The sequence below is a fragment of the Pseudophryne corroboree genome, chromosome 9 (assembly GCF_028390025.1).
Source record: "Pseudophryne corroboree isolate aPseCor3 chromosome 9, aPseCor3.hap2, whole genome shotgun sequence".
Taxonomy (NCBI): Eukaryota; Metazoa; Chordata; class Amphibia; order Anura; family Myobatrachidae; genus Pseudophryne; species Pseudophryne corroboree.
Genome location: NC_086452.1, coordinates 112,341,422 through 112,361,411, shown reverse-complemented (window position 1 = coordinate 112,361,411; position 19,990 = coordinate 112,341,422). Strand labels below are relative to the sequence as shown.

Below are 19,990 nucleotides of genomic sequence, written 5' to 3'. Positions count from 1 at the left end.
AAAACTGGTCGTGTCAAGTAAATAACCTGGGTGTCCCAGGATACAGGGTTGCAACAGACTGTCTAAGTACACAGAACAATTTTGAAATAATGAGTCCCGAGCAGCAATAATGGGACGTCCCGGAGGGTGGGATGCATCCTTGTGTATCTTAGGCAAAGTATACAACAAAGGTGCAACCGGCCATTTAGGTAAAAGAGCGTCACATAGTGACTGAGGGATGTGTCCATCACTGACTGCACGGGACAACCTTTTAGATAATTTCAAAGCAAATTCTGAAGTGGGATCATGGTCAAGCAATCTATATACTGAATTATCGGCTAATTGCCGCATAATTTCTGATTTATAATCAACTAAATCCTGGACAACGATAGCCCCGCCCTTGTCGGCGGGGCGGATGATAATATCATTGTAACTAGCAAGATTCTTAAGTGCCTGAAATTCAGCTGCAGATAGATTGCTAGGACCATGTGTACCCTCATAGCTATTATCAATAGCTTTACCAACATCATGTGTGAGCATACGGGAAAAGGTTTTAATCGACATATTGTTAGTATATGGATCAAAAGAAGATTTTTTCTGTAATCTCTGTAACTGAGCAGGGAGAGGATCCCGTTCACTATTACCATGATTACCAACATTGGCCTTAGAGCCATGAAAATGTTCATGCAAACGAAGTTGTCTGTTCAATTTATACTGTTCCACCTCCCATTTAAATTCATCAAATCGTACAGTAGGGACGAACGATAGTCCCAAACCAAGAACCTTCAATTCAGTCCCTGTCAGAACACGAGAGGACAGATTAAATATTACTTTCTCCTTTGCAATGGTGGTCTGCCTGGCCTTCCTCGACCGCGCTTTGCACCCCCCCCGGCGCGTCCGCCGCCGCGGATTTGCATGCGGGTCAGGACGCCTAAAGGGATCGCTGCGGATGTATTCTTGTTAGGAACATCATTATAATCAGAGTCACTGGTGGTTGGATTTTCTGGTAGGGAATCAGAGTCCTCCCTGGGCCTATATGGTCGTCTCCTATTTTGATAAGGCCTCCTGTTATGCTCTGATCCTATCCATAAATACACATTATTCTGGTCATAATCAGCTGTAACTTTGTTCAATTTATGACGCTTAAACTGAACCAGATCACGTTTATAAACTGCAATTTGTTTATCCAGTTTCTCCAACCACTTAGTGTCCTTATCAGCTTCCAAGATACCATTAAATGAAGTTTCAAAACTCTTTATTTTCTCACGTATCACAGTCAACTCCCTGCTGGCTTCTTCTATGACAAGTAACATGAGATCATAACTACATTTGTTCAGTATAGCAATCCAGCGTTTGCAGAACGTAGCATTATGTCTGCCAATAGTAGGACAGTTTTTGACCCTAAAACCACGTGGAATCATCTTCTCTTTATAGTAATTACTTAATGTCACCCCATGGTAATAAAAGTCCAGCTCACGCTGCTTCAATTTCAAAATGTCACGAAACAGATGTTCCACAGATTTCTCTGTCTCATCCCCAAAGGCATCTTTAAACAGAATCCCATCAGCCTCAGACTCTGAAAAAGTCAAACTGGTACCTTGTGTAACTTTAGCCATATTAATGGCTTCATATACTGCATCTTCAATATGCTCACCTCCGGTGGGCTCTCCTCCCTCCGCCATAGTAAAAACAACACACACAGTGTGAAAAAGAAATCAGAGTCCTGATGATCAATCCAATGATAAAGATACAGGGTGCTATAGCCCAATTAGGGATGCTCCTGCGGCAAACCAAATATATAACACTAAGCAGTGGGGCAGCACACCTTTTTTAGAATGATAGTCCCGGTGCCAGCCGTAGAAACTCCCCGGCAAGGAGTCCACAATAAACAGCAACTGTAGTCGGCAGCACACGGCGTAATAAATTCACAAGGAGTCAGGATTACTGCAACGTTTCGATGTATATTTTACATCGTCATCAGGCAAACAATATACAAAAACAAAACTCTGCTCACCTTATATCCCCACCATGTGTAGCGGCGGCCACGGCGTCCGGAAACAGGAAGTGAGGCGCCCACAAGTGACGTCATCACACCCCGTCCGTAGCCATGGTAACCACTAGTAATATTTTATGGTCTATCACACTCTCTCTATGGTATTTAGACTGGCTTTATGTGCGTTTATGGTTCAGTGTCTATACGTGATATGATTCTAGAGTATATTTACATTATCTTTATACAGTTGATTTGTTCCATGTTTTGCATTTTTGTAACCTACATGATATCTTTTGGTGTTGCTTTCCTTGCTGCTGCCGTTTTTATTTTATTTTTCACTACATTGTTTACTAGTGGTTACCATGGCTACGGACGGGGTGTGATGACGTCACTTGTGGGCGCCTCACTTCCTGTTTCCGGACGCCGTGGCCGCCGCTACACATGGTGGGGATATAAGGTGAGCAGAGTTTTGTTTTTGTATATTGTTTGCCTGATGACGATGTAAAATATACATCGAAACGTTGCAGTAATCCTGACTCCTTGTGAATTTATTACGCCGTGTGCTGCCGACTACAGTTGCTGTTTATATATATATATATATATATATATATATATATATATATATATATATTTTTTAGGCAGTTTGATAATGGCGGTGCTCACCGGACTTGTACATACAAGTAAAGACACTGCACTACCACCAGCACTGTACTTACATTTCGAAGTTTAATCGATTAAACTCCGAAATGTTAGTACTGTGCTGGTGGTAGTGCAGTGTCTTTACTTGTATGAAAAAATCCAGTGAGTGTTATGTATAATGGGGGTAATTCCAAGTTGATCGCAGCAGGAATTTTGATAGCAGTTGGGCAAAACCATGTGCACTGCAGGGGAGGCAGATATAACATGTGCAGAGAGAGATAGATTTGGGTGTGGTGTGTTCAATCTGCAATCTAATTTGCAGTGTAAAAATAAAGCAGCCAGTATTTACCAGGCACAGAAACAAAATAACCCACCCAAGTCTAACTCTCTCTGCAAATGTTATATCTGCCCCCCTGCAGTGCACATGGTTTTGCCCAACTGCTAAAAAATTTCCTGCTACGATCAACTTGGAATTACCCCCAATGTATTTTTACCTGGTGCAATGTGTATAATGTGCTCTACCTGGTGCAATGTGTATAAAGTGCTCTACCTGATGCAATGTGTATAACATGCTCTACCTGGTGCAATATGTATAATGTGCTTTATCTGGTGCAATGTATATAGGGGGTCATTCCGAGTTGTTCGCTCGCAAGTGAATTTTAGCAGATTTGCTCATGCTAAGCCGCCGCCTACTGGGAGTGAATCTTAGCATCTTAAAATTGCGAACGATGTATTCGCAATATTGCGATTACACACCTCGTAGCAGTTTCTGAGTAGCTTCAGACTTACTCGGCATCTGCGATCATTTTACTGCTTGTCGTTCCTGGTTTGACGTCACAAACACACCCAGCGTTCGCCCAGACACTCCCCCGTTTCTCCAGCCACTCCTGCGTTTTTTCCGGAAACGGTAGCGTTTTTCCCCACACGCCCATAAAACGGCCTGTTTCCGCCCAGTAACACCCATTTCCTGTCAATCACATTACGATCGCCGTGAGTAAAATTCCTAAGTGCATAGCAAATTTACTTGACGCAGTCGCAGTGCGGACATTGCGCATGCGCATTAAGCGGAAAATCGCTGCGATGCGAAGATTTTTACCGAGCGAACAACTCGGAATGACCCCCACAATGTCCTCTGCCTGACGCTAAGTGTATAACGTGTTCTACCTGGTGCAATGTGTATAATGTGCTCTGCCTGGCGCAAAGTGTATAATGTGCTTTAACTGGCGCAATGTGTATAATGTGCTTTAACTGGCACAATGTGTATAATGTGCTCTGCCTGGCGCAATGTGTAAAATGTGCTTTAACTGGCGCAATGTCTATAATGTGCTCTGCCTGGCGCAAATTGTATACCGTGCTCTACCTGGCGCAAAGTGTAGAATGTATAACATGTTCTACCTGGCGCAGTGTGCACAGGAGGTTCTACCTGGTGCAATGTGTATAAGCGGCACTACTGTGTGGTGTAATGTGAATTGGCACTATTATGTGGTCACGCCCCTTCCCCACGAAGCCGCGCCCCTAAAATGTTGCTGCGCGCCGTACCATGTCTACATGTAGTCAGGCCTTCTGAGCAGTAATCCTGCCCATTTGACAGACTCCACCCCTATTAGGACTGCTTCCATAAATTTCCCCGGGTGGTTTTCAATCCCAATCCACCCCTGGTGATGAACAAGGTGTCCCCACCCACAGGGCCGGTTTAAGGCACAGGGCAACACATGCCAGCGGCTTAGTCACTGTCTCGCAGGATTTCCCTTCATTATCCCACGAGACTGACTGCGCAGGAGCTCCTTGTGGCCGCTAAACCGCCGGAGGGAGACTCCTACAATTTAAAATGCAATGTGTGGTGGCCAAGGTACTGCCGCCCCTCACTTAAACTGGCTTGTCCACCCATAATGATCCTACGGTTTTTCTATACTATGTGCTGGAACACAAATGTATTCATTACTTACTGACTGCTTCATTTTAATAGATCTAAAAATATAGCATATTATGTCACGTGGTTCGGTGAGGAGACCTGGAAACCATGCACTGATAAGGTTCCCAAGAGGGCTGAAATTGGGAAATACTCTGATCTCGATGTACCTACATAATGACAATCACAATACACTATATATAGTAGGCAGCATTGTTCTGTACCACGAGCAAATAACTGCCCTGTGTAATGTGCTAGGCCCTACACACTGGCCGATTTTCTGAAAGATATGAACGATCTCGTTCATAAATGAACGAGAACTCGTTCATATCTTTCAGTGTGGAGACTCCAGCGATGAACGATGCGCGGCCCCGCGCTCGTTCATCGCTGGTCTTCCGTCGGCTGTGCATGCAGGCCAATATGGACGATCTCGTCCATATTTGCCTGCACTTCAATGCAGCCGCGTGACGGGGGGAGTGAAGAAACTTCACTCCCCCCGTCACTGCCCCCCCGCCGCCGGGTCGCTCGTCAGCCGTATCGGCCGTCGGGCACCTCGGCGGCGCATCGTGAAATGTGTAGGGCCCAGAGTAAAACCAATGCAACTGAAATCCTTCAGTAAAATCCCAGACGCTTAATGGTTAAATGCACTCATTCGTTTCTGACCAGTCACCTGACCACCACAAGCGCGACACGCCCCATTCAAGCATGGAGCGCGAGGCTTTCCCCACACCAGCAGGTAACCTCTTCCGGGTCACGCTCCTTCACCGTGATTGGTTCTCCTTTCAGTGCTCACCGTGATTGGTCCTTGCAGTGCTGTGTGATCGCAGTTTAGTCTCTGGCGCATGTTGGAACGGCGCGCCATTTTCTTCAGCGACCGTGTTGCTATCAGCGGGGGTAGCGCCCTAACAGTGGATGCAGTGCTGCGACTTTAATTATTCGGTAAGTGCGCTTTGCCTGTTATATGTACTGTGTAATCACGGGTGCAATGTGTGTCCCTACTCCTATCTACTGTACATTGAGCTTTTTTTCAAGGTTTAGTACATCGACCCCCAGTGTGTTTGCAGGTGTAGTGTTACGTGATCTGTACCTGCCGGTATGCTTTGATAAAGGGGACTTCAGAGCTTGCATTCGGGCTGAGTGACGTTATACGGTATAATAAGGGGTAGGAGTGAAATTGGAGTATTTAGTATAGTTCCCCAGTATATATCTAGTTTGGCTCAGAATACCATTCCTTTACACTGGGACACTCTCATGGATTACACAGGTTCTGTGGCTTATTAAAACATACCTCCCAACATGACCCTCTGCTTCTGGGCTTTTCTCTTAATTTGTGATTGCCATCACCTGTGTTGAACATGCCAATGGATAGGAAAGGTGTTTCGGCACAGGTGATGGCAGTCATAAATTAAGAGGGAAGTCCAGGGCAGAGCATTGTGTTCCTCCTGGAGAGGGTCATGTTAGGAGGCTTGTTAAAACCAGTTAAATTCAGATATGAAGTCAGGGTAATGGACATGCGACAGAACCTGTGCATACCTCCCAATGTGACCCTCTCCAGGAGGGACAGAATGCTCTGCTCCTGGACTTCCCTCTTACTTTGATTGCCATCACCTGTGCTGAAAGACCTTTCTTATCCATTAACCTGTTCAACACAGGTGCCATCAATCATAAATTAAGAGAAAAGTACAGAAGCAGAGCATTGTGTCCCTCCTGGAGAGGGTGGTATTAATTTGACTGGTGGGTAGGAGACTGATGGTCACATGATCTACACCAGCATCTTGCCCCCTCACTATACCGATGATCGGCATGCCGACCAACAAGGACAATTTCCACTCGTGGGTGTCCATGACACCCATAGAGTGGGAAAAGACCGGTCGCCACCGAGCCCGCAGCATGGTGAGGGCAGCGAGCCTGCAAGGGGCCTGCTGCACTCGCCACTTCCCGCTGGGATCCCGGCATTGGTATACTGACTGGCGGTCAGATTTTAAGTTAGACACCTCTGGCTTTAGTGTAAAAACACAAAACACACCCACACACACCTACATATATACTCCTATACATACAGACACACATACTTATTATAAGTACACAAACATCAACACACGCGTGTATATATACAGACAATAACACAAGCTGCCCATCCCTGGTGCTCGGAACAGAGCTCTCTCCACTCCGCGTCTCCTGCTGCCCGAGCTCCATAGACACTGTGCCTGATAAACCGTCTTCCCCCAGGTAATCACTGCTCCGTTATAGCCGCCGCCCTCTCTTTTGTGTCGGGCCGGCTGTGAGTGAGGGGAGGGGGACAGGGAGGCGGCACCCTCCCTGTCTATCAGTGACCTGGGGGGGGGGGGCTCACGGCAGCGCAGCACCAATTGTAAGGGGGCGGGGAGGCGGCATCAACCATGCTCCACCCGGGCTCACGACAGTGCAGCATCCATTGAAAGGGGATGGTAAGGTGGCACCAACTATGCTCCACCCTTCCTATCTATCAGTGACCCGGGAAGGGGGACGGCTCACGACAGCGTAGCATCAATTGGACGGGCAGGTAGCAGGAGGATTCACTGCTTTTTGAAAACTGGGTCCCTTACTACTTATAGCGTGTAAAATACGCACTATAGCGAGTATTTGCGATCACTGATACACACTGCGATATATTAGTCAATATCGCCCAGGAGGAGTAAAATGAGCGATAGTGACTAAAATATCGCACATTGTGCATGCACCTTAAGTCATGTGTTAGTGTCCTGGTGTAAAGGAATAGTATGGTAAGTATCTATCTGTGTGTTATTACCAGATTCCAAGCAGTGATATAGTGTTGCAGCATATACATACTCTATCCGTGTCTTTACTATCTTGGGAATTGTACTGCTCAGTCTTTGGGTATTTGTTCCTTTTAAAACTGTATCAGTTTGAAATAGTTTGGCTTATATGAACTGTGAATGAAGTTTGATCATGCATAAGTGGTATATGTCAATGTCTCTTGATCTAGTAAATGGCAACTTGCCATGTAACTCATTACTTCGTAAACCTGCACTACTAGCTAGGAAGATATTTTACTTGTGTGCCCCTCTCCCTTATACCAGGTTTTTTTTCCCTACTTAGAACCCGTTTCCAGTGCACCCTCGTCCCGGGTTTTTCCCAGGCTAACACCATTTCCACTGAATCTGGGTAAGTCTAGCAAAACCTGTGGATTTAATTAAAAATGACCTTTATTCAGGGCCACAGAAAGGGAACAAAAGGGAGGGGTTTGAACTGCTCACAGCATTGCAGCAATGATGGTCGACGAGTTACCAGTGTGTAGCCCGGAGTAATTATTTATAAAAGTTTTTCTCTATCGTCCTAAGTGGATGCTGGGGTTCCTGAAAGGACCATGGGGAATAGCGGCTCCGCAGGAGACAGGGCACAAAAAAGTAAAGCTTTTACCAGATCAGGTGGTGTGCACTGGCTCCTCCCCCTATGACCCTCCTCCAGACTCCAGTTAGATTTTGTGCCCGAACGAGAAGGGTGCAATCTAGGTGGCTCTCCTAAAGAGCTGCTTAGAGAAAGTTTAGCTTAGGTTTTTTACTTTACAGTGAGTCCTGCTGGCAACAGGATCACTGCAACGAGGGACTTAGGGGAGAAGTAGTGAACTCACCTGCGTGCAGAGTGGATTTGCTGCTTGGCTACTGGACACTAGCTCCAGAGGGACGATCACAGGTACAGCCTGGATGGTCACCGGAGCCGCGCCGCCGGCCCCCTTGCAGACGCTGAAGAGAGAAGAGGTCCAAAATCGGCGGCTGAAGACTCCTCAGTCTTCTTAAGGTAGCGCACAGCACTGCAGCTGTGCGCCATTTTCCTCTCAGCACACTTCACACAACAGTCACTGAGGGTGCAGAGCGCTGGGGGGGGCGCTCTGAGAGGCAAATAAAAACCTTATTAGAGGCAAAAAATACCTCACATATAGCCCACAGAGGCTATATGGAGATATTTAACCCCTGCCTAACTTCAAAAATAGCGGGAGACGAGCCCGCCGAAAAAGGGGCGGGGCCTATCTCCTCAGCACACAGCGCCATTTTCTCTCACAGAAAAGCTGGAGAGAAGGCTCCCAGGCTCTCCCCTGCACTGCACTACAGAAACAGGGTTAAAACAGAGAGGGGGGGCACTGATTTTGGCGATATTGTATATATATATAAAAGATGCTATAAGGGAGAAACACTTATATAAGGTTGTCCCTATATAATTATAGCGTTTTTGGTGTGTGCTGGCAGACTCTCCCTCTGTCTCCCCAAAGGGCTAGTGGGTCCTGTCCTCTGTCAGAGCATTCCCGGTGTGTGTGCTGTGTGTCGGTACGTGTGTGTCGACATGTATGAGGACGATGTTGGTGAGGAGGCGGAGAAATTGCCTGTAATGGTGATGTCACTCTCTAGGGAGTCGACACCGGAATGGATGGCTTATTTAGAGAATTACGTGAGAATGTCAACACGCTGCAAGGTCGGTTGACGACATGAGACGGCCGACAATCTATTAGGACCGGTCCAGGCGTCTCAGAAACACCGTCAGGGGTTTTTAAAAAACGCCCATTTACCTCAGTCGGTCGACACAGACACAGACACGGACACTGAATACAGTGTCGACGGTGAATAAACAAACGTATTTCTCATTAGGGCCACACGTTAAGGGCAATGAAGGAGGTGTTACGTGTTTCTGATACTACAAGTACCACAAGAAAGGGTATTATGTGGGAGTGAAAAAACTACCTGTAGTTTTTCCTGAATCAGATAAAATAAAATGAAGTGTGTGATGATGCGTAGGGTTACCCCGATAGCAAATATTGGCGTTATACCCTTTCCCGCCAGAAATTAGGGTACGTTGGGAAACACCCCTTAGGGTGATAAGGCGCTCACACGCTTATCAAGTGGCGTTACCGTCTCCAGATACGGCCGCCCTCAAGGAGCCAGCTGATAGGAAGCTGGAAAAATATCCTAAAAAGTATATACACACATACGGTGGTTATACTGCGACCAGCGATCGCCATCAGCCTGGAGATGCAGTGCTGGGTTGGCTTGGTCGGATTCCCTGACTGAAAATATTTTATTCATGTAGAGCATTTAATAGGATGCATTCTATATATATGTATGTGAGATGCACAGAGGGATATTTGCTCTCTGGCATCAAGATAAGTGCGTTGTCCATATCTCCCAGAAGATGTCAGGGACACGACAGTGGTCAGGTGATACAGATCCCATACGGCAGATGGAAGTATTGCTGTATAAAGGGAAGGAGTTATTTGGGGGTCGGTCCATCGGACCTGGGGACCACAGCAACAGCTGGGAAATCCAACCTTTTTTACCCCAAGTTACATCTCAGCTAAAAAAGACACCGTCTTTTCAGCCTCAATCTTTCCTTTCCCATGAGGGCATGCAGGCAAAAGGCCAGTCATATCTGCCCAGACATAGAGGTAAGGGAAGTAGACTGCAGCAGGCAGCCCTTTCCCAGGAAAAGAAGCCCTCCACCGCGTCTGCCAAGTCCTCAGCATGACGCTGGGGCCGTGCAAGCGGACTCAAGGTGGGGGGGTAGTCTCAAGAGTCTCAGGGCGCAGTGGGATCACTCGCAAGTTGACCCCTAGATCGTACGAGTATTATCCCAGGGGTAAAGATTGGAGAGTCGAGACATCTTCTCCTCGCAGGTTCCTGAAGTCTGCTTTACCAACGGCTCCCTCCGACAGGGAGGCAGCATTGGAAACAATTCACAAGCTGTATATCCAGCAGGTGATAATCAAAGTACCCCTCCTACGACAAGGAAAAGGGTATTATTTTTCCACACTATATTGTGGTACTGAAGCCAGACGGCTTGGTGACACATAGTCTAAATGTAAAATGTTTTGAACACTTACATAAAAGGTTCAAATCGAGATAAAGTCACTCAGAGCAGTGATAGCGAACCGGAAAAAAGGGGACTATATGGTGTCCCTGGACATCAAGGATTACCTCCATGTCCAAATTTTGTCCTGCTCATCAAGGGTACCTCTGGTTCGTGGTACAGAACTGTCAATATCAGTTTCAGACGATGCTGTTTGAATTATCCACGGCACCCCGGGCCTTTTTACCAAGGTAATGGCCGAAAAGATGTTTCTTCAAAGAAAAAAGGCATCTAAATTATCCCTTACTTGCACGACCTAAAAAGGGCAAGTTCCAGAGAACAGTTGGAGGTCGGAAGAGCACTATCTAAAGTAGTTCTTCGACGGCACGACTGGATTCTAAATATTCCAAGAATCGCAGCTGTTTTCCGACGATACGTCTGCTGTTCCTAGGGATGATTCTGGACACGGTTCAGAAAAAGGTTTTTCTTCCCGAGGAAAAAGCCAAGGAGTTATCCGACCTGTCAGGAACCTCCTAAAACCAGGAAAGGTGTCTGTACATCAATGCACAAGAGTCCTGGGAAAAATGGTGGCTTTTTACGAAGCAATTCCATTCGGCAGATTCCATGCAAGAATTTTCCAAAGGGATCTGTTGGACAAATGGTCAGGGTCGCATCCTCAGATGCACCTGCGAATAACCCTGTCGCCAAGGACAAGGGTATATCTTCTGTGGTGGTTGCAAAAGGCTCATCTATTGGAGGGCCGCAGATTCGGCATACAGGATTTGATCCTGGTGACCACGGACGCCAGCCTGAGAGGTTGGGGAGCAGTCACACAAGGAAGAAACTTCCAGGGGGTATGGACGAACCTGGAAAAGTCTCTTCACATAAACATTCTGGTACTAAGAGCAATCTAAAATGCTCTAAGCCAGGCGGAACCACTCCTGCAAGGAAAACCGGTGTTGATTCAGTCGGACAACATCACGGCGGTCGCCCATGTAAACAGACAGGGCGGCACAAGAAGCAGGAGTGCAATGGCAGAAGCTGCCAAGATTCTTCGCTGGGCGGAGAATCACGTAATAGCACTGTCAGCAGTGTTCTTCCCGGGCGTGGACAACTGGGAAGCAGACTTCCTCAGCAGACACGATATTCACCCGGGAGAGTGGGGTCTTCATCCAGAAGTCTTCCACATGCAAAATAAACTGTTGGGAAAGACCAATGGTAGACATGATGGCGTCTCGCCTCAACAGGAAACTGGACAAGTATTGCGCCAGGTCAAGAGATCCACAGGCAATAGCTGTGGACGCACTGGTAACACCTTGGGTGTACAAATCAGTATATGTGTTTCCTCCTCTGCCTCTCATACCAAAGGTATTGAAGATTATACGGTGAAGAGGAGTAAGAACAATACTAGTGGCTCCGGATTGGCCAAGAAGGACTTGGTACCCGGAACTTCAAGAGTTGGTCACGGACGACCCGTGCCCTCTACTTCTGAGAAGGGACCTGCTACAACAGGGTCCCTGTCTCTTTCAAGACTTACCGCGGCTGCGTTTGACGGCATGGCGGTTGAACGCCAGATCCTAAAAGGGAAAGGCATTCCAGAAGAAGTCATTCCTACCTTGATTAAGGCAAGGAAGGAAGTCACCGCGAAACATTATCACCGCATTTGGCGAAAATATGTCGCGTGGTGCGAGGATCGGAGTGTTCCGACGGAGGAATTTCAACTGGGTCGTTTCCTACATTTCCTACAATCAGGATTGTCTATGGGTCTCAAATTGAGATCTATTAAGGTTCAAATTTCGGCCCTGTCAATATTCTTCCAAAAAGAATTGGCCTCAGTTCCTGAGGTACAGACTTTTGTTAAAGGAGTACTGCATATACAGCCTCCTGTGGTGCCTCCGGTGGCACCGTGGGATCTAAATGTAGTTTTAGATTCCTCAAATCCCATTGGTTTGAACCATTGAAAAAGGTGGATTTTAAATATCTCACATGGAAAGTGACTATGTTACTGGCCCTGGCTTCCGCCAGGAGAGTATCTGAATTGGCGGCTTTATCTTATAAAAGCCCTTATCTAATCTTCCATTCGGATAGGGCAGAACTGAGGACTCGTCCGCATTTTCTCCCTAAGGTGGTATCAGCGTTTCACCTGAACCAACCTATTGTGGTGCCTGCGGCCACTGGCGACTTGGAGGACTCCAAGTTGTTGGACGTTGTCAGAGCCTTAAAAATATACATTTCAAGGACGGCTGAAGTCAGAAAATCTGACTCGCTGTTGATACTATATGCACCCAACAAGTTGGGTGCCCCTGCTTCTAAGCAGACGATTGCTCGTTGGATTTGTAACACAATTCAACTTGCTCATTCTGTGGCAGGCCTGCCACAGCCTAAATCTGTTAAGGCCCATTCCACAAGGAAGGTGGGCTCATCTTGGGCGGCTGCCCGAGGGGTCTCGGCATTACAATTCTGCCGAGCAGCTACGTGGTCGGGGGAAAACACGTTTGTAAAATTCTACAAATTTGATACCCTGGCAAAAGAGGACTTGGAATTCTCTCATTCGGTGCTGCAGAGTCATCCGCACTCTCCCGCCCGTTTGGGAGCTTTGGTATAATCCCCATGGTCCTTTCAGGAACCCCAGCATCCACTTAGGACGATAGAGAAAATAAGAATTTACTTACCGATAATTCTATTTCTCGGAGTCCGTAGTGGATGCTGGGCGCCCATCCCAAGTGCGGATTATCTGCAATACTGTACATAGTTATTGTTAACAAATTCGGGTTATATTGTTAAGGAGCCATCTTTAAGAGGCTCTTTCTGTTATCATACTGTTAACTGGGTTTAGATCACAAGTTGTACGGTGTGATTGGTGTGGCTGGTATGAGTCTTACCCGGGATTCAAATTGCCTCCCTTATTGTGTACGCTCGTCCGGGCACAGTACCTAACTGGAGTCTGGAGGAGGGTCATAGGGGGAGGAGCCAGTGCACACCACCTGATCTGGTAAAAGCTTTACTTTTTTGTGCCCTGTCTCCTGCGGAGCCGCTATTCCCCATGGTCCTTTCAGGAACCCCAGCATCCACTACGGACTCCGAGAAATAGAATTATCGGTAAGTAAATTCTTATTTTTTTTTTATATAGCGCAGCAAATTCCGTTGCGCTTTACAACTGGACACAATAAGAAGACAAAACTGGGTAATAAACAGTCATAAAGGTAGGAAGGAGTTCCTGACTGCAGCTTTCTGCTGTTTTACACAGTTACTGAAAGCATGATGCAGCTTCTGACACTGTGCTACCTAGTGCAGTGTCATTTACGAAGGAGGGGAGCGCAATTCCTGTGTGCGCCCAGCTTTCCTTCAGGCCCTCTCTCAACAGCCTCTCCCAGTGTGGTTGTGTCTCCTCTGGGTGATTACTTCAGCAGCCAGCGCTTTGGAAGAACCAGTCGGCGGCTTTTGCAATTACCTGGGTCAAAAAAAATGAGTAAGAGCTGTTTCCACTACCTGCTAAAAACCTTTCTTTATACCTGTGAAACAATCAGCATTTTTCCTTTTTTATTTATTCAATTTACTGAAGACCATCTTGGACAAACTGCAAGACTTTTGCAGTCTGCCTGCACCGTGGACGGCTGCCGGAGTTCTATGTCCGGGTTGCTTGCCACAGGGTCACTGCAGCAAGGCAGCTGTGACTGTAACCCACTTCCTTGTATATCAAGGGGATGGGTACTGGTTGTGAAGTCGTAGATACCCCCAAACATTTAGGAAGCAGCAATGAAGGAGGAACAGTGTGCTGCTATGGAGCAGGTGGCCATCTAACAGTGTAATCTACCTGCATAGTGCTGCTGGGACGGATTGGTGCCATCAGTTTAAACGGCTGCAACGGGCAGATGGCTGGGGGCAGGGCTTGCCGCTGCCAGTCAGGTGCCTTCGATCAGGCAGCTGCTCTAGAGGATTCCCTAGCGGTCCCAGCCAGCTTGTTAGCCCTGAAGGGAGGAACCCTTTCCCTCTCCCTCCACCCAGTAACAGCACAGCAGCAGCTCCCTCCAAAACAGCACGCATCCTCACATCTGTGGGAGACCATGAGGTGCCTGGAGTCCTAGGCTGCAGCCTCTTCATATATTTGTGGGGTAGCTCCTGGTGTCTCTTTCACAATTCTCCCTATAGTTGCTACTCTCAGATTGGGAGGGCTGTGTATGAGACCTGTGAGTCAGAGGGTCAGCCTGTGTCAGCTCCCATGTTGCTCCCTCGACCCACTAATACACAGTACTGGGTGTCTATGTTGGGGGCAGTGTCCAAATTGTCTCAGCAATTGTCGACCTCCTGGCAAGTTGGCTTAGTTTGCGCAGGGGGTGACTAGGGTGCAGGGGCCTCTCAGTGGTCTGTTCCATTTTCCTGGGTATTGGAGTCCGAATCCCAAGCCCCCAGAAAAAGCTGCATGACTGGCTCCTGCGGTGGAAGCTCACTTATTTTGTTTCAAAAACATTTGTTTTCTCTCGTTAAGATGTTTAGGCTCAAAATCTTGTTTCAGTGAGTTAGTAGACAAAGTTTCTGTCCTCTCCCCAGGTCAGATTTTCACCACAAGCCTTTCTGGCCTCTTCACAAAAGCGGAAAGATTAGAAACAAGAACCTCATCCACCACTTGTTGCCAAAGTAATGGTTACCATCCCGGTTCCTCAGCAAACTCAGGGATTTTATTTCAATATTTTTGTGGTTCTATCTCGCCTATTTTGAATCTCAAATCCTGAAATTTAAATTTAATGTTTCACCAGTTCAAGCTGGAATCCATACACTCTTTGATCGTGCTTATGGAAGCCAGAGAGTTGCTTTGGATATTCGGGATGCATATCTGCACATTCCAAGTATTCTTATGTCCTAGAGGATGCTCGGGTCCACATTAGTACCATGGGGTATAGACTGGTCCACCAGGAGCCATTGGCACTTTAGGAGTTTGAGAGTGTGTACTGGCTCCTCCCTCTATGCCCCTCCTACCAGACTCCGTTTAGAAAATGCGCTCTGAGCTGGTCACAGCTAGGGGAGCTCTACAGAGTTTTTCTAGAAAAGTTTAACTTGGTTTTTATTTTACATGAGGCTGCTGGCAACAGCCTCCCTGCAGTGAGGGACTAAGAGGGGGGCGGGCAGTGTCCGCCATGCGGGGTCTGTGCCAATGTCTCAGCTGACTGGACACTGAGCTCCAGAGGGGTCTGATTGTACTCCGCCACAGTGGTCCACTCGCCCCAGCAGCATGCCGCCAACCCCTTACAGAGCTGAAGATGTGGTGAGTGAGACACCGACCCCCCCCTAGCAAGCGGGGGGGGGGGGGGGGGGTGAAGATGGCGGCAGCGGGGTGGGAGCGCAGTACTAACTGAGAGGGGTCAGCGGCACATGGCGCGGCGTTGCTAGGGGCGCCCTGGACCAGCACTTACCCCCCCCACTGGTACAGAAGCCTGTCTGGGTCCTCAGATCTCAGCCAGCACTAAATCCGCAGGCCAGTATACTTCATGAAGAGTGGGAAGACAGCGCCATTAAGGGGGCAGAGCTTCTCCTCAGAGCGGACCCAGCAGCGTTTTCAGCGCCATTTTCCTGCCTGCCCAACGCTGAGAGGAAGAACAGGGCCCCTCCCAGCAACTCCAGCTGTCTGTATACGGTACCAGGGGGTTGTAGAAGGGAGGGGAGGCTGTAATACGACGGTGTATCCTATTAAGCTGCACAGTCAGCGCTAACAAGGGGTCTCCCTTTGCTAAGAGCGCTGTGTGTGGGTTGGCTGCAATCTGTGTCTCTCTTGCCATTCTTGGGGGGGGGGGGGGGGGGGCGTGACTGTCTGACCTCACCTGTGTGTGTGGAGTGTTTGGTGGTCTCCTTAAGCTATGTCCAGGGACACGGTCATATGCTGCAGAGGATTTGTCCTCCAAGATAGCATTGGTTTAGCACAGATACCAGCAAGAGAGCCTGAGTGGTTTTCCTCTATCAAATCTTGGATTTCTCAGATTTCTGACAGGGTTGTAATGAGTCTGCAATCCATGTATTACAGAGCTCTACGGCAGTATGGCCGGTTTCTGGTACCTCCAGGACGCTCTGCTATATACCCCCATAAGCGTGCGCTTGTGCATGTCACATAAGATGACACGGATACAGATTCTGACACCACAGATGGGGATGTGTTGCGGGGCTCCGCATCTCTCGCAAAGGGGGTGCAATTGTTGATGGAGGCTATCGTGGATGTGTTGAATGTTAATGATACCACACCTGAGTAGGTTGAGGTGGCTTTTTTCACTGAAAATAAAAAAAGCCTCTAACCTTCCCGGCATCAAAGGAGTTGAATGCTATATTTGAAAAAGCATGGGAAAACCCTGAGAAATTCCAAGTCCCTAAAAGGGTCCAGGTGGCGTTTCCTTTCCCTGCGGAGGATATGAATAAATGGGAAAATCTGCCGATTGACGCATCTGTGTCCAGACTCTCAAAAAAGGTGGTTTTGCCTGTTCTGGGATCTACCACATTAAAGGAGCCGGCTGATAGAAAAATTGATAACACACTTAAATCGATGTACACTGCTTCAGGGACCATATTATGTCCCACTATTGCTACTGCATGGATTGCAGAGGCAATAGTAAAGTGGTAGGCTATCTTGCTTGAGGATTTGGATACGATTGATAGGGATGACGTTGTATTATATTTACGCAACCTACATGATTCAGCAGGTTTTATGGTAGAATCCATGAAAGACCTGGGTTCCATGGCTGCGGGAATTTCTTCCATGTCTGTTTCAGCTCGTCGGGGACTGTGGCTGCGCCAGTGGTCGGCCGACGCGGAATCCAGAAGGAGTGTGGAGTCCCTACCCTATACAGGTCAGGCTCTCTTTTGGGAAGCTCTAGACGCGTGGATATCCACCGATACAGCGAGTCAATCTCCCTTTCTTCCCTCAGCAGCGCATGCTCCGAAGAAATCCTTTTCTTCATTTGAGGTTTCATGCCAGAACTTTTCAGCTGGATCTCCTGAGCACATAGTCCGGATCGCATCTTCAGATGCACCGGATGATCCAGCTGTCATCTCAGGCCAGGATTTCCCTCCTGTGATGGCTGCAGTCCACCAATCTACTGGAGGGCCGGAGTTTCGGGTTTCAGGATTGGATCATCCTCACAACGGATGCGAGTCTGAGAGGATGGGGAGCTGTCACCAAAGGGGCGCAGTTCCAGGGCAGGTGGTCAGCCCACGAAGCCTCTCCTCTGCTAAAGGATCGCGCAATCCAAGTACAGATGGACAATGCTAAAGCAGTGGCTTACATCAATCGACAAGGAGGAACAAAAGCAGAGCCTGCATGCGAGAGAGGTCAAAAATATACTCCTCTGGGCGGAAAGAAATGCACAAGCAGTGTCTGCAATCTTCATTCCGGGTGTGGACAGCTGGGAAGCGGATTTCCTGAGTGGTCACGGTCTCCACCAGCAGGTGTTCCAACAGATCATCCACCGGTGGGGCTGCCCACATAGACATGGCTTCTCGTCTCAACAAGAAGATTCATTGTTATTGCTCACGAACCAGGGACCCTCAGGCGAGGGCAGTAGGTGCACTGACATCGCCTTGGCCTTACCGGCTGGTCTACCGATTTCCTCCGATTCTGTTGCTCCCAAGGGTGCTCAAGCGAATCAGAAATCAGGGAGTTCAGGCAATTCTAATAGCCCTGGATTGGTCTCGAAGGGCATGGTACGCGGATCTTCTGGACATATCCGTCAAAGACCCTTGGCCTCTACTACTAAGAGATCTTCAACAGGGACCGTTCGTCTACCTGGACTTACGGCGACTTCGTTTGATGGCATGGAGGTTGAACGGAACATCCTAGCTCACAAGGGCCTTTCCAAAAATGTTATTGCTACCATGGCTCAGGCCTGTGACGTAAAAACATTATCATCCTATCTGGAGAAGATATGTCTCCTGGTGCGATGAATGCACGTATTCACCTGCAGAGTTCCACTTGGGGCGTTTCTTACGTTTCCTGCAGGCTGGTGTGTGGATAAGGGCTTACACCTGGGTTCCATTAAGGTCCAGATTTCAGCTCAGACCTTCTTGTAAGGGGTACTCCACAAACAACCTCCTTTTGTGCCACCCACGGCACCCTGGAATTTGAATGTTGGGATTTCTACAGTCCTCCTGGTTTAAACCTCTGACTCTAGAAGACAAGTACCTCAAGTGGAAGAATGTGATGTTGCTGGCCTGGCTTCTGTGTTTCAGAGTTGGGGGGCCTTATCGTGTAAAAGTCCATTCTTGGTCTTTTACGAGGACAGAGTGGAGCTCCGGACTAGACAGCAGTTCCTGCCGAAGGTTGTCTCCACGTTTCACCTGAATCAACCTATTCTGGTACCGTCTGGTTCTGGTTCTTCTGCTCCTCCGGAGGCATTGGATGCTGTGCATGCCTTGAAATATCTGTCAAGCAAACAGCTCATATCAGAAAGACTGATTCTTTGTTGGTGCTCTATGCTGGGCAGTAAAAAGGTTGTCCTGCTTCGAAGCAGTCCATTACTCGTTGGATTAGGCTTACTATCCAACAAGCATATGTGTTGGCAGCTTTACCTGTCCCTATATCTCTGAAGGCCCACTCTACAAGATTGGTGGGGTCTTCCTGGGCGGCTGCCCGTGGAGTCTCTGCTTTGCAACTATGTTGAGCTGCTGCTTGGTCGGGGAAGAACGCTTTTGTGAAGTTCTACAAGTTTGATGCCCTGGCCAAAGAGGATACCCACTTTTTCGGCAGGCGGTGCTGCAGCAGTCTCTGCACGTTCCCACCCGTTCTGGAAGCTTTGGGACGTCCCCATCGTACTAAGTCTCCCCCAATATCCCTTATGGATGCTAGAGAAAATAGGATTTTAATTACCTACCGGTAAATCCCTTTTCTCGTAGTCCATGAGGGATATTGGGCGCCTGCCTCAGTGCGGTGACTTTTTTTTTTTTTTTTTTTTTTACTGTAGGTTCTCTCTTCTGTGGTTACCTGTTCAGCTGTTGCCAGCCAATGCTGGTTTTTATATGTTCAGCGGTTGCTGCTGTTATTACCAGCTGTTGTTGGTTGTTATATATATTAGTGGTGTCCTGGTATATAAATCTCACCACTTTGTCAGATTTCCTTCTCTCGTATATGTCCTTTCTTCTTCGGGCACGTTTTTACCTATAACTGCCTGTGGGAGGGGACATAGAGGAGAGGAGCCAGCACACCCAGTGCAGAAAATTTAAAGTGCACAGGGTCCTTTGGACCCCATCGTACTAAGTCTTCCCCCCCAATATTACTTATGGACTACAAGAAAAGGATTTATGTAATTAAAATCCTATTTTTTTTCATTTAGCATATTTCCACTTAAATGTTATATGATCGCTTTATTTAGTGGGAACTTACTTGAAACATTAAGATGTATTTGCTTTACTAGGTCCTGTTTTACAAATTAATGTTATGTTTTCCCTTATGTTTACTCTTACAAATGTTAATGTCATATTACGGATTGATAATCTGGTTTCAGGTCACAACACAGTCCTACTATTAACATGTCTCACGTAAGGAATGTTCTGAATACTTGGTGCGGAAAGAAGAATTTAACTCCTAATTTTCAGATCCGTACAACTGGGGACAAGAATAAACCGACATTTACGTGTAAGGTAAGGTCTTTCACCTTGGAGTG

The 19,990-nt window shown here is 47.6% G+C and overlaps 2 protein-coding genes across 2 annotated transcripts in view; both read left to right on the top strand.

Moving 5' to 3' along the window:
- The window catches only part of LOC134957687 (ATP-dependent RNA helicase A protein-like), a 699,701-nt gene that overhangs the window by 353,865 nt on the left and 325,846 nt on the right, over positions 1 to 19,990 (top strand). The window lies entirely within an intron of this gene.
- LOC134957689 (ATP-dependent RNA helicase A protein-like) overlaps positions 5,324 to 19,990 on the top strand; it is a 141,581-nt gene continuing 126,914 nt past the window's right edge. Inside the window, exons 1-3 of the mRNA XM_063939768.1 lie at positions 5,324 to 5,459; positions 7,620 to 7,685; positions 19,832 to 19,967. Coding sequence (XP_063795838.1) covers positions 19,857 to 19,967 — 111 coding nt within the window. The 5' untranslated portion in view covers positions 5,324 to 5,459; positions 7,620 to 7,685; positions 19,832 to 19,856. The remainder of the gene's footprint in view (positions 5,460 to 7,619; positions 7,686 to 19,831; positions 19,968 to 19,990) is intronic.